The sequence below is a fragment of the Moschus berezovskii genome, chromosome 1 (genome assembly GCF_049115385.1).
Source record: "Moschus berezovskii isolate FMDL1 chromosome 1, NW_MosBer_1.0, whole genome shotgun sequence".
In the NCBI taxonomy this organism is placed as follows: domain Eukaryota; kingdom Metazoa; phylum Chordata; class Mammalia; order Artiodactyla; family Moschidae; genus Moschus; species Moschus berezovskii.
In genome coordinates this window covers 12219890-12235247 of record NC_142460.1, presented here as the reverse complement: position 1 = coordinate 12235247, position 15358 = coordinate 12219890, and the positions used below count along the sequence as shown (strand labels likewise).

Here is a 15358-nt window from a genome sequence, read left to right as displayed (position 1 = left end):
ACTTTACTAGTGTGTGAAATGAGTGCAATTGTGCGGTAGTTTGAGCATTCTTTGGCATTGCCTTTCTTTGGGATTGGAATGAAAACTGACCTTTTCCAGTCCTGTGGCCACTGCTGAGTTTTCCAAATCTGCTGGCATATTGAGTGCAGCACTTTCACAGCATCATCTTTCAAGATTTGAAAAAGGTCATCTGGAATTCCATCACCTCCACTAGCTTTGTTCGTAGTGATGCTTTCTAAGGCCCACTTGACTTCACATTCCAAGATGTCTGGCTCTAGGTCAGTGATCACGTTATCATGACTATCTTGGTCGTGAAGATCTTTTTTGTACAGTTCTTCTGTGTATTCTTGCCACCTCTTCTTAATATCTTCTGCTTCTGTTAGGTCCATACCATTTCTGTCCTTTATCAAGCCCATCTTGGCATGAAATGTTCCCTTGGAATCTCTAATTTTCTTGAAGAGATCTCTTGTTTTTCCTATTCTGTTGTTTTCCTCTATTTCTTTGCATTGATCGCTTAGGAAGGCTTTCTTATCTCTCCTTGCTATTCTTTGGAACTCTGCATTCAGATGCTTATATCTTTCCCTTTCTCCTTTGCTTTTCACTTCTCTTCTTTTCACAGCTATTTGTAAGGCCTCCCCAGACAGCCATTTTGCTTTTTTGCATTTCTTTTCCATGGGGATGGTCTTGGTCCATGTCTCCTGTACAACGTCACGAACCTCCGTCCAGAGTTCATCAGGCACTCTATCAGATCTAGTCCCTTAAATCTATTTCTCACTTCCACTGTATAATCATAAGGGATTTGATTGAGGTCATATCTGAATGGTCTGGTGGTTTTCCCTACTTTCTTCAATTTAAGTCTGAATTTGGCAATAAGGAGTTCATGATCTGAGCCACAGTCAGCTCCTGGTCTTGTTTTCGCTAACTGTATACAGCTTCTCCATCTTTGGTTGCAAAGAATATAATCAGTCTGATTTCGGTGTTGACCATCTGGTGATGTCCATGTGTAGAGTCTTCTCTTGTGTTGTTGGAAGAGGGTGTTTGCTATGAACAGTGCGTTCTCTTGACAAAACTCTATTAGCCTTTGCCCTGCTTCATTCCGTGCTCCAAGACCAAATTTGCCTGTTACTCCAGTCAAATTTCTGACTTCCTACTTGACTTCCTACTTTTGCATTCCAGTCCCCTATAATGAAAAGGACATCTTTTTTGGGTGTTAGTTCTAAAAGGTCTTGTAGGTCTTCATAGAACCATTCAACTTCGGCTTCTTCAGCGTTACTGGTTGGGGCATAGGCCTGGATTACTGTAATATTGAATGGTTTGCCTTGGAAACAAACAGAAATCATTCTATCATTTTTAAGATTGCATCCAAGTACTGCATTTCGGACTCTCTTGTTGACCATGATGGCTACTCCATTTCTTCTAAGGGATTCCTGCCCACAGTAGTAGATATAATGGTCATCTGAGTTAAATTCACCCATTCCAGTCCATTTTAGTTCACTGATTCCTAGAATGTCAACGTTCACTCTTGCCATCTCCTGTTTGACCACTTCCAATTTGCCTTGATTCATGGACCTAACATTCCAGGTTCCTGTGCAATATTGCTCTTTACAGCACCGGACCTTGCTTCTATCACCGGTCACATCCACAACTGGGTATAGGTTTTGCTTTTGCTCCATCCCTTCATTCCTTCTAGAGTTATTTCTCCACTGATCTCCAGTAGCATACTGGGCACCTACCGACCTGGGGAATTCCTCATTCAGTAGCCTCTCATTTTGCCCTTTGATACTGTTCATGGGGTTCTCAAGGCAAGTATACTGAAGTGGTTTGCCATTCCCTTCTCCAGTGGACCACATTTGGCTGTGGTCCATGTGATCAGATCGACTAGTTTCCTGTGATTATGATTTCAGTGTGTCTGCCCTCTGACGCCCCCTCGCAATACCTATCGTCTTATTTGGGTTTCTCTTACCTTGGTCGTGGGATATCTCTTCACAGCTACTCCAAGAAAGCGCAGCCGCTGCACCTTACCTTGGACGAGGGGTATTTCCTCAAGGCCACCCCTCCTGACCTTGAACGTGGAGTAGCTCCTCTCGGCCCTCCTGCGCCCACGCAGCCACCGCCTATTGGACGTGGGGCAGCTCCTCTCGGCCGCCGGCCCTGGCCTCAGGTGTGGGGTAGCTCCCCACGGCCGCGCCTCTTTGCGTGGTCGGTTGCTCCAGCGCCACCGGGGCCAGCGTCTCCCGCGTCTGCACCACTGGGGGCCAGCGTCCCCCGTGTCTGCGCCACCGGGGGCCAGCGCCCCCCATGTCTGCACCGCCAGGGACCGGCGTCTGTTTAATCAGATGCAAACATATAGCTTTAAATGCTTTTATTGGGGAAAAAAGAAAAATAAATAAATGAATGATTGAATGGATGAACCAAGCATTCAACCTTTGGGGCGTAGATGAAAATAATTAAAAATCAATTTAAAACTCAGTATTTTGACAAAAATATAAGCAAGCATCTAACAAAATCTTGTTACAAAAGGAGTGAGGTAAACCAATATTAGGTACTTAATATTAGACTTAAAAAATAAACCTCTCGGTAAGAAGGAAATAAATCAGGGTGGTGTCAAGATTTGGATACCACGAAGGAAAGGTTGTGTGTGAAGAATTTTTATAGAGACAGTACTTTTAAAACAAAAAAAGCATTAGAAAACTTTTAGAAGGTTAATAAGAAAAGCTCATGATCTTGGTAGTAAAAAGGCATTGGAGAACTTAGGAGCTCTTTCAGTAAATGAAATGCAGGTTACAAAGCCAGGCTGCAAGAGATTGAGTTGGTAAAGAGGCAGCAAGAGTCACCATTTCCAGAATTCCAGAAACTCAATAAAAAGGGCCCAACCATGAAGCCAGGTCAGGTTCTGGTACAGGTGTTTTTGAAGGATTCATGGATCTTGCAAAAAATGCCTCTGTTGCTACTGATTTAACCTGTTGAAGAAGCTTGTACCAAAAGTAACTTCTTGGGTCAGTTTTGAAGCAGTTCCTTTACATGGTACTGTTTTTAATTATAGTGTGTAGTGAACAACAGTACTGAAATTACATAGAACTAGGCACTCATTAGATTTGATATTCACTGTCTTGTTAACCTCAAAGCCCACTCAGCCCTCTGTATACACTGGTCTCATCTTTCTTCCAGTCTAGTCCAGTCCTCACTGTCCATCAGCTCTCTTGACAGCTGCATGGATTTTCGTTCATTGAGCACATGCGATTTAATAGCCAGCAGTGCTTATTGCAGAGTGCTTAGTCCGTCTTGGGAAGAAGGCTGCTGCTAATACTTAAGCTCTGTCTTAGCTAACTTTCTCATAAACAGTGTCATGCCTGAAACACATTCAGTGGACAACGTGCTTAGCATGCTCGCCCTGAAAGTACCTTGGTTAAGATTGTTTCTATCTGAAAATACAGAGTCACCTTCAGCAGTTGTTTTCAAAATAAAATACTCTTCTAGAAGCTCTGGGTACTGGATGAGGGGAAATTGGTTAAAAACAAAAACTAAACAAAAAAGGATAACAGTGCTCATCCCCTTTTCAGAGCTATTCAGATGAAAAATTGCTCAGCATGAGCTTGATCTATATGTTTTTCCTGGTTATTAGTAGTAATGAAGATGCATTAACCATAGTCTCTTGATAATGCACTAGCAGTTTCTTAGTACTTTTATCAACATATAAATTTTAGAACTGGCAATATGGGAATTTGACTAGTACATATTTGTTTATAAAAAAGGGTAACAACATTATAACTTCTTCATATCTGTGAATTATGAATCTCGACTTGCAAACAAGTGAAACGAAAATACAGTGGAACTTCAATATCGTAATAGCTCTTCTTACCACTACCACTGCAGCGAAAGGGACTGCACACAGGCTGCCAAGTGCAGTGTCGTGCCAGAGGCGAGTGCCTTCTGAGCCCGTGATTGATGAGTTCTTCACATGTCGCCCATTCCTTTTCTCAGTAAACATGTACTAAGTGCCTTCCCTGTCGCTAAGCTGTAATGTCTGTCAATTGAAAGGCTCTACTTCCTTAGGAAGCAGCTGAAAATTACAAGTAGTGCATCATCAATATATATCGTTATCTCTATTAGGAAACATTGTTTTCAACAATTTTTGGAAGGACATTAAGTAGCTCATTTCTTTAAAGATGAAATAATGCAAAATAAACCATTTGGAAAAGGATTTGTTTCACATTTAATTGTGTTATAAATGAATAGCTCTTTCTTTTCTAAAGCTGAATTCCAAGTCTCTCATTCCTACCTGTAATAAGCTATAATCATTAGAGAAGACTTTATGGAAAGAAGAAGCATAGAGCTCTTCGCTTTTTACTAGAGCTCTGGATCAGTTATGTTTTGAAACTCTGTCTAGTTTATCTATTCAGAGATCTATCTAGTTCAGTTCAGTCGCTCAGTCAGCTCCCTGTCCATCACCAACTCCCAGAGCTTACTCAAACTCTTGTCCATCGAGTTGGTGATGCCATCCAACCATCTCATCCTCTGTCATTCCCTTCTTCTCCTGCCTTCGATCTTTTTCGGCTTGTCCAATGATTCATTTCTTCCCATCAGGTGGCCAAAGTATTGGAGTTTCAGCATCATTCCTTCCAGTGAATACTCAGGACTGATTTCCTTTAGGATAGACTGATTGGATCTCCTTGCTGTCCAAGGGCCTCTCAAGAGTCTTCTCCAACACCACAGTTCAAAAGCATCAGTTCTTCAGCACTCAGCTTTCTTTCAGTCCAACTCTCACATCCATACATTACTACAGGAAAAACCATAGCTTTGACTAGATGGACCTTTGTTGGCAAAGTAATGTCTCTGCTTTTTAATATGCTAGTTTGGTCATAGCTTTTCTTCCAAGGAGCAAGTGTCTTTTAATTTTGTGGCTGCAGTCACCATCTGCAGTGATTTTGGAGCCCAAGAAAATAAAGTCTCTCACTGTTTCCATTGTTTCCCATCAATTTGCCATGAAGTGAAGGGACCAGATGCCATGATCTTAATTTTCTGAATGTTGAGTTTTAAGCCAACTTTTCCACTCTCCTCTTTCACTTTCATCAGGAGGCTCTTTAGTTCTTCTTTGCTTTCTGCAATAAGGGTGGTGTCATTGCATATCTGAGGTTATTGATATTTCTCCCGGCAATCTTCATTCCAGCCTGTGCTTCTTCCAGCCCAGCATTCCTCATGATGTACTCTGCATATAAGTTAAATAAGCAGAGTGACAATATACAGCCTTGGTGTACTCCTTTCCCAATTTGGAACCAGTCTGTTGTTCCATGTCCAGTTCTAACTGTTGCTTCTTCACCTGCATACAGATTCCTTAGGAGGCAGGTAAAGCGGTCTGGTATTCCCGTCTCTTTAAGAATTTTCCACAGTTTGTTGTGATCTACACAGTCAAAGGCTTTGGCATAGTCAATAAAGTCGAAATAGATGTTTTTCGGAACTCTCTTGCTTTTTCCATGATCCAACGTATATTGGCAGTTTGTTCTCTGGTTCCTCTGACTTTTCTAAATCCAGCTTGAACTTCTGGAAATTCATGGTTCACATACTGTTGAAACCTGGCTTGGAGAATTTTGAGCATTACTTTGATAGTGTGTGAGATGAGTACAATTGTGCAGTAGTTTAAACATGCTTTCACATTGCCTTTCTTTGCAATTGGAATGAAATCGATGTTTTGCAGTCCTGTGGCCACTGCTGAGTTTTCCATATTTGCTGGCATGTTGAGTGCAGCACTTTCACAGCATCATCTTTCAGGATTTGAAATAGCTCAGCTGGAATTCCATCACCACCACTGACTTTGTCATGATGCTTCCTAAGGCCCACTTGACTTCACATTCCAGGATGTCTGGCTTTAGGTGAGTGATCACACCATCGTGGTTATCTGGGTCTTGAGGATCTTTTTTGTACAGTTCTCCTGTGTATTCTTGCCACCTCTTGTTAATATCTTCTGCTTCTGTTAGGTCCATACCATTTCTGTCCTTTATTGTGCCCATCTTTGCATGAAATGTTTCCTTGGTATCTTTAATTTTCTTGAAGAGATATCTAGTCTTTCCCATTCTATTGTTTTCCTCTATTTCTTTACACTGATCACTTGAGAAAGGCTTTTCTATCTCTCTTTGCTATTCTTTAGAACTCTGCATTCAGATGGGTTTATCTTTCCTTTTCTCCTTTGCCTTTAGCTTCCCTTCTTTTTTCAGCTGTTTGTAAGGCCTCCTCGAACAATCATTTTGCCTTTTTGCATTTCTTTTTCTTGGGGATGGTCTTCATCCCTGCCTCCTGTACAGTGTCAGGATCCTCTGTCCATAGTTCTTCAGGCACTCTGTCTATCAGGTTTAATCCCTTGAACCTGTTTGTCACTTCCACTATATAATTGTAAGGGATTTGATTTAGGTCATACCTGAATGGTCTAGTGATTTTCGGTACTTTCTTCAATTTAAGTCTGAATTTGGCAATAAGGAGTTCATGATCTGAGCCACAGTCAGCTCCTGGTCTTGTTTTTGCTAACTGTTTACAGCTTCTCCATCTTTGGCTGCAAAGAATATAATCAGTCTGATTTTGGTATTGACCTTCTGGTGCTGTCCATGTGTAGAGTCTTCTCTTGTGTTGTTGGAAGAGGGTGTTTGCTGTGACCAGTGCATTCTCTTGGCAAAACTCTATGAGCCTTTGCCCTGCTTCATTCTGTACTCCAAAGCCAAACTTACTCCACGTATCTCTTGACTTCTTACTTTTGCACCCCAGTCCCCTATAATGAAAAGGACATCTTTTTGGGTGTTAGATTTAAAAGGTCTTGTAGGTCTTCATAGAACTGTTCAACTTCAGCTTCTTCAGCATTACTGGTTGGGTCATAGGCTTGGATTTCTGTAATATTGAATGGTTTGCCTTGGAAATGAACAGAGATCATTCTGTCATTTTTGAGATTGCACCCAAGTACTGTATTTCACTCTTCTACTCCATTTCTCCTAAGGGATCTTGCCCACAGTAGTAGATATAATGGTCATCTGAGTTAAATTCACCGATTCCAGTCCATTTTAGTTCACTGATTCCTAAAATGTTGGTATTCACTCTTGCTGTCTCCTGTTTGACCACTTCCAATTTGCCTTGATTCATGGACCTAACATTCCATGTTTCTATGCAATATTGTTCTTTACAGTTTTTGCTCTGCGGAGAGCTCCATCTACAAGACCCTGATGCTGGGAAAGACTGAGGGCAGGAGGCAAAGTTGGTGACAGAGGATGAGATGGTTAGGGAGCATCACGAACTCAATGGACCTGAGTTCAAGCAAACTCTGGGAGACAGTAAAGGACAGCGAAGCCTGGCATGCTGCAGTCAAGGGGTCACAACGAGTCAGACGCCACTCAGCGACTGAACAGCAGCTAGTAATGATGAGGATACAGCTGTCACATAAAACGCAGGAGAATTACCTTGTGCGTGTGCCAGGCAGATTTGAGAAAAGGAAATGATGGCAAAATTTAAAGTGACTAACATCATGGCAAGTGGATCTCTCAGATTTGATTTCCAGTTTCCTACTTTTGTGAAAACAAAGCTAAATGTGAGAAAATAAGCTTCATTGGATTACATACTGATGTTAACACAGACAACGTCCTGCAAGTAAAATAGTCTAACTGGTCTTCCGGATAATAGCTCCAAGACACTTAAAGCCGATGACTCATTTGGGAAGTCATCATTCATTTTAACAGATACTGACTTGGTGTCCTCTCTCTGCCAGCTGAGCATCGGCGCTGGCAAACCCCAGTCACCAGGAGAGTCCTGTGTGAGAGGGAGGGGAGCGTGGAGGGGGCCTGAGTGCTGAGCGGCTTCGTGAGGGTGGCCCTGGGCCCCGCAGCGCGGTCACTGTGACCTCAGGGGTAGGCTCAGAGCAGGGGACCACAGCCAGACCGAGTGGGCCGGGACTGAAGCACGGAAAGCTCACTGAGGCACTTTGTGAGGAGAGCCAGACCAGGACGGAATGAGCGGTCAAAGGAGAAGGGCTGCACCAGGTGGTGTGCTCGTAGGAAGACGCTGCAGAAGGAGAGAGTGGAGATGCGACAGGGAGTCTGGGAGCAGCCGTCTCCAAAGGGCAGAGCGGCTGGGACCCTGCCTGTGGGCGGCGAGCCATGGCCGGGGCCCGGGTGAGGAGGGTCTGTCTGCCTTTTAACAAGTGTTGGTGGAACACGCAGTGTGTGCTGGCGCCGGCGGGTGGAGGCCAGCGTCTTGTCTCCAGGACATTGTTGCACGGGGGAGTGAAGCGGGCAGACACACACCAGCAGGCCAGGAAAACATGTGGTGTGTCGGGAAAGAGAAGCGGGGAGGGCAGACTCGGGTCTCAGGGCCTGACCCGTGATGGACGCTGTGAGCTGGCTGCACGGCTGTCAGAGACGCTGCTGTTTCAAAATCGGGGGAAATTCGGCCTTGGGGGAGACCTTTTCTCCGCTTGCTCTCTTTTGCGGCCACCCTCGGGCTTGCCCAGCCCTGACTGCCCCTTCAGAGCGCACATCGCAGGCTTCCGTCACCACGTGCTTCCATGGTAGTGTAAGGAATGTACTTCCTGCCTGGACTCTCCAGGAGGGGCGCTGTGGTTTAGACAATTGTAGTGTTGGCACTGTTGCTGCTGCTGCTAAGTCACTTCAGTCGTGTCCGACTCTGTGTGACCCCACAGACGGAAGTCCACCAGGCTCCCCCGTCCCTGGGATTCTCCAGGCAAGAACACTGGAGTGGGTTGCCATTTCCTTCTCCAATGTGTGAAAGTGAAAAGTGAAAGTGAAGTCGCTCAGGGCCCTGTTGAATAAAGGAATTAAAAGGAAACTAAAAGAGTTCCGCAAGCCACATCTTCAGGAGTCTTGCAGTTGGACTGTTCTGTGGTCACTTTAAGTTTCCCTGCCTTGCTCTGTGTACCTGATCTCTTGCAAACGGCCCATTTCAAAGCATGTAAGCTGTGTCTTTGTATCAACAGAGTACTTGAAACAGAGTTGTTCTCTAATTTAAATAGTGTGTCTCCACACATTTTTTTTTTACAGGACCAATGCCAGAGGCGCTCCCCTAAATATCAATAAGGTCTCGAACAGCCTGATTAACTTCGGAAGGAAGCTGATTTCTCCCGCAGTGGCCCCGAGCGGCGCAGGCGGCCCCGCAGCAGCGGGCAGTGGCGGCGCCCCCTCCCCGGCCGCGGCTCCCTCCAGGAACTTGGCAGAGGCCCCCAGGCACGCTCTGCAGCAGCAGCAGCAGCAGAGGCTGATGAAATCCGAAAGCATGCCTGTGCAGCTGAACAAAGGTGAGGGAGAAATACTAGAGCCTGGGGCTTCCTCAGCTGATGTCGAGGAACCCCCGTCCTAGAAGGAGGAGCTAATGCAAAACTTAACGGGAGGACATCTGTTAGATTGTGTTTAAGTGAGAGTTTCAGACTCTGTACTGTTCTTAAGAACTTCTAAGGAGGTGATTTGTTAAAGTGCTTTCTTAACATTTCTGCCTCAGTGTGCTTGCGTTTGAGTCGTGGTCAGACCCACAGAGCGTGGTGGGAATCGTCACAGCCGAGAGCCTGAGGCCTGCAGACGCGGTCTCTGCCGGCCGTGTGCAGCGCTGCCTCGGCGGGAGAGCGTCGGCGAGGGGCGGGCCTGGGCCCTGGGCTCTGCCGGCCCCAGCTTTCACCCCTGCAGTTGGTTCGGAGGAGGCAGGTCGGCAGGCTTGCGTCCCTCTCCCAGCTGCTGTGCCATCGAGGAGCACAAAGCAGAGCCCTCGGTGGGGAAGGGGCAGGCGGGATGTCTCAGGCACCCAGGGTCTGTGTCTGCGTCCTCGCCTGGGAGAAGTGGGGAGCGTGAGGTCGGCTCGGGGGCGGTCTCCGGCCGCTGGACTCGGGGAGGCGCCCCTCCATTTCAGGGCCTGCCCAGCACTTCACCTGGCTCATTGGGTTCCTAAGAGAGACTTTCGGGTTCCTACCCAGAACCTTCTTCTCATATTTTCCACTTACCTCCAAAGAAGTGTGAATCAAGTAACCCGACTCATAGCCAGTTAGAAACAGCTACATTTACTTTTAGCTGTGAGGCTCTGCTGTCTGTGTTCTGGAAGCACGAGATACTAACATGATGGCAGACAATCTACAGAAATCAATCCTGAGGCCTCACAAAGCCTGGAGTCTGAGGCCATGTAGTGTCGGAGCAGATACCCTCCTGATCCCTGCCTCATCCATGTCGAAAAGGAATTCCTGGATCATAGCCAAGTTCAGTACCCAACACTCAATGTTGACAATAACAATAATATATTGAATCATTAAATACTAACCCATGTTCCATATACTCTGTTTAAGACGATTGCATCCAATGTTACCAAAATTTTTAATTACTGGTATTTAAACTGGTGAACTTAAGTTAAATAGACTGTATATGCCAATGACAGAAAACAAACTGTGTGTTCTTCAATAATGGGAGTGTACTTCTTTTGGTTACATTTATCTGTCATTGCCTGTATGTAGTATTAGACTTTATATAATTGCTGTTTAAATTTCTATTAGAATATTCCATTTACCTTACATAGGAACATCTTTTAATATTATTACATTCTTCTCTTTTTAATGTAGAGCTATCACACATGATTTAAAAGAGACTTCAAATCCTTAACATATTGTAAATGTATTTTAATGCCAGGAGACATGCCCACTTCCAGGATGGAAATGAATGTTATTTTATATATTTCTTAATTGTACTGTTTTATTGTTCTAAACAAATATGATTTCAATATTGCTTTGATAACAAGCCATAGTTAGTAGTAATTCTAACTGATGGCAGGCAAATGAGTCAGAGAATCTCTTAATGCCGTAGCTTAAATTTTCTGAGGAACCAAGCCAAATGACTATAGAAATATAAAGTTTTGTCTCTAAGGAAATGTCAAGTATTAATATCACAGTGAGTGAGAAAGGAAGTACATGAGGACTGAACAATTGATGAAAACTAAGTCCCCAGTTATAAGGGAACAACAGAGCACTTGAGCAAAGCATTTGGAACACGAGCATCGCTAGGGCATTTCGTAACCGATCCCTGTGCGAAAGGAAGTGATCTTGTTTGGCAACTCTTCTTTTCATTTTTGGTTTATTCTTCTCATGTCAACCTACGGAAAGCTTCTCTACCTTCATATTAAGGATGACTTGGTCTGTCAGTGCCCCTCCCTGAATAAAGGTTTTCATAAAATAGACCAAAAGGTGAAGAGAGCAGTTTGTACCAGTAGAAGCGAGGGTAGATTGATCCTTCACTTGCTCTCCGTGAACCACAGGCAGAATCCTGAAGCTTTCTGATCCTTTTCCTCACCCGGAAATAAGGGGTTTGAACTGACCCCCGGGGAGCATGCCAGCTCTAAAATCCTGTGGTTCCTTAGATGAAAGTGTGTTTGTTAACTCTCCTCCAGCGTTGGTTCTTTCTGCTGCACCCTGATGCCGACCTGAACCTGCAGGCGTGTCCCTGGCCCCGGAAGTGGGCAAGCACAGTGCTGACTCCTTCCCAAGAATCGAGCTGGAGCAGAGCTTCTGACCACCTCAGGACAGCCCTGTGCTTAGTGCCTTTTTAGTGCACTCTAACTGAACTGATAGGAAAATGTGAATGTTGTTTCCAAAAGCGGTTGTTTATGCAGCTGAAAACCCTCATGGCTTTCATAGGTTACCTAACTCTCGATTATCTCTGCTCATAAAGAGGAAGAGTTCTGTGGGAAAGCCAGCATTCAAATATCTGTTACTTGAAGTGCATTCTGCCATGGGCATCTGTGTTGGGATGGGGTCCTGAAGGAAGGAGGGAGCATAGATGGTCCTCCAACATTTTCCAGGTGACATCAGTATTAAAATTAGCTTCAGTCTCTAAATATACATTAATAGGTGATCCATAAGCTGCAGAGTGAAATGAGTAGCAAGCGTAAACTTGAAAATCTTCAAAGGTACAGAAAATGAGGCACACTGCTTATCAGTGAATAGAGTTAACTGTATTAGGAAAATTCAGGACCTGGGAAGTTCCACTAAAAGTTGTTTATCAGTTATTTGGAGTATGTACCTATTTATAGATTTTATTTCAGCTATGGGAGAATATAAATGCATGTACTGTTAATTGATTGGAATGGTCTAATTACAACCCAGTAATTTCCAGATGAGCTGTGTGTGCTAAAAATCATCATTGTAGCCAGTGGTCAAGGCACTGAAGGTTGTTATATAATTCAAAAATCAATTTTTTTTTTTTTTTTGCTATTGTGTAGGAGCTACAGGGAAAGCAGATCTGTTAATTATGTGTTATCATACATAGAAAATGTGGTGCCTTTTAAGAAGGCTTGTTTTTCAACTTGTTAATCTCAAAATAGCATAAGGCTTCAGATGCCAGCCAGTCGAGGAGAGGATTCGGTTGACAGTGACTGTCCTTCATGGTGAACTTTGTCATCCAGGAAGGAAATCAAAAACCCAAAAAACCTTGCTTCTCAATGGTCCTGTACCTCAAGTGCTTCTCAGCGTTTCCTTTTCCTTTCTCTCCTGTGTTTTGAAAATGCACTCCCTTACCCCCCTTTTCCTTTGAATGTTTTTGAGTTTGAGCACTTCTTTATTTTAAGCATTTACTACAGGTCCAATTTGTAAATGAAATCTTGCCTATAGTAAGTATATCGAGTTTAAAGGGTATGCAGTTCACAGATTTATTTTTACATGTTGACATTTATAAGTGCATGTGGTAACTTATGAGATCTTTTCAGTACTTAATATGAAATCAGAACTTGTTTAGGTCTTTATCTTATCACTGAAGAAACTGGTTTCAAGTTTTGTTAAAAATAAATTTTGTCTGTTACAGGAGGAAATCGATTTCAAAGAAACATCTCTACTTCTTAATTAAATACATACTTTTAGATAAAGAATTTTTTAAATAAGAAAATATAAAATCATGCTCTTATTTGTAGGACAATGAAATCTGCTCAGTAGTATCCATTGATGGCTAGTTTCCTGTCCTTTAGACTGTAGAAACTTTTTTTTTCCTCAAGAAAAACAGGCACAAACACTTCTAAGGAAACACTTTAAAAATTAGTTTCTTTAAGAAATACTTTATATTAATTTTTCTAAGATTGTGTTATAGTTTGATTCACTGTACTTTTAGTAATTAGGTTGATAGGTAAAAGTATTATAGCATTAAATATGAAAGAAAAGCTAGTTTTTTTCCTCTTTATGAAATCTAATTATTTTAATTACTTTTTCTTATGAAATCCAGGCGATGTAGTTACAGGAAGCGATGCTCAGGTTTCTGTTCCTGTCCAGACCCTAACTGACCGCCCAGGTACAGTTACCATGGCAACGCAGTCTCTCTCTGCCTGCAGTCTCTCATGGCCTCCTCCCAAACTCCATTTTCCTTTTGCCACACTCCATTCATGCCGTTGATCAGTTCACTCCATTGTTCAACCACTGAGTGGCAGTGTTGTTTAGGACAAAAAGTCCCCTCTCGTGGCCTACCGTGCTAACGCCAAATCTGACTGCAGTCTGTTTTTTATTATATGGCACTATAGATTCTGTGGTTCTTCTAACACCGCATTTTATTTGACGGTTCATGCTGAGGTGTTTTTCAGTTACACAGGTGCTCTGTGATAGGACTTGACAGATTAGTTCTGAGGTTAGACATCTTAGATGCTGTGTGTCTGCTTATTATTGTATGTATTAGCCAGAAATACTTATTATATTTTACAAAGAAGAATTACAATTTGATTTCAAAATTTGTTTCTAAGTACAGGCTTTGTATTATGAGTCATTTTAACAGAATTAGAATTCAGCGTGACAAATCTCTATGTAGAGTAATTGACAGTGATTTAAAATAAAAAGACAATATTTAAATACCATAACCGTGTGTCCAAAATCTAGAAAAAGTTTAAGAAATACAAAATAATAGTAATCCATATTCAGCACCTCCTATGGAATTTAGAAACATAAATATTTAAAGTTGCTGCATTTATCCTTTATTACATAATCTTTTAAAATACTCTGTAGAGAGAAATTCTGTATTAAATGGAAGGCTAGACTAACATTAGGAATCCTCCATTCAAATTCAGACTAAAAAGAGGACAGTATTGATAGAAATTCATATCATGTCTTCCTTAATTTAAAATATCCGCACAGCACAGTCATGCTGCTAGCATTAAACTGCCATTCTAATAATGGCATGTCTCCATAATATCTGTACTTTTTAATAGCGTAACAGAAAAGAATATGTTGTGGTTAGGACATGAGTGGTGTGTTGACTTAACGTGTTAAACAAACATATCATGGGACAGAGGGGTGTGACCTTGCTTCTGTATAGAGTTCTGCGTTTCCCTGGTAGAGTTCCTGGCCATGTTCTAGTAACTGAACTCTGTGAGAGCTGCCATTTACTCTGTTAAGTGGCCTGAACAATAAAGGGGTGCTGTGGCGAGGCCAGTGCAGGAGACAGAGCAGTGATTCCTCTTTCCCTTTGTCAGTTATTGCATGTGATTTTCTGACCTGGTGAGAATTCACAGGACTTAAATTTGTTTCCTTAAAAGTAAAATCTGAGCCCCCACTCCCCCAAGCAACTTTGTTTGTTGTTGTTGTTTTTTTGACTGCACCACACAACTTGTAGGATCTTAGTTTCTTGACCAGGGATTGAACCTGGGCCCACGGCAGTGAAAAGCATGAAGTCCTAACCACTGGACTGCCAGTGGTTTGCCCCAGGCAACTGTTTACCAGGAGTTCTGTTATCGCAGGGTTAGTTTGCTGCACAGTGCACCTCTGGCCGCAAAAGCCTGGTGGGTTATACCTGTGTGGAAAGAGAAAGCTGAAGGCCGCTGCCTGCTCTGACTTCTGCTTCTACACTCCTGCTCAGTCCATGCTCTCCAGCAGACACGTGAACAGTGTCCCTGTTTAAACAGACTCTTAAGGAAGGCGAGGGCAGCATTTTGCTCAGACGACTTGCATTGTGGAAGCAGAATCGTCTCACTCGCTCGCTCAGCGAGTCCTCGCTGAGTGCCTGCAGTGTGCCAGTCTCTATTTTCATTGGTCCCTTGACCTTCCCTACCGCTTCGCCAGGCTGCGTGGGCAGCGTGGCACTGCAGATGACTCGGGCAAGTCCACACGGTCAAGAACCAGCTCTTTTCCTGAGCCCCTGGTCCTGATTGCCCTGTCTGCCCTGCCCAACAGGACTGTATCAGTCTCGATGGACATGAGCTTGAGTGAACTCCGGGAGTTGGTGATGGACAGGGAGGCCTGGCGTGCTGTGATTCATGGGGTCGCGGAGAGTCGGACACGACTGAGCGACTGAACTGACTGACTGATCAGTCTCACAGGGAAGAGTCCAGCGGCTTAATGAGACACGAGGCGAGATGAACAGCTTTCGCCTGCAGTGGA

The 15358-nt window shown here is 43.5% G+C and overlaps 1 protein-coding gene across 17 annotated transcripts in view; it reads left to right on the top strand.

Annotated features, from left to right (window-relative positions):
- The window catches only part of TBC1D5 (TBC1 domain family member 5), a 623629-nt gene that overhangs the window by 540308 nt on the left and 67963 nt on the right, over positions 1–15358 (top strand). For all 17 annotated transcript variants that reach the window (XM_088835359.1, XM_088835371.1, XM_055416924.2 and 14 more), the window contains one exon: positions 9027–9280. In XM_088835359.1, coding sequence (XP_088691485.1) covers positions 9027–9280 — 254 coding nt within the window. The remainder of the gene's footprint in view (positions 1–9026; positions 9281–15358) is intronic.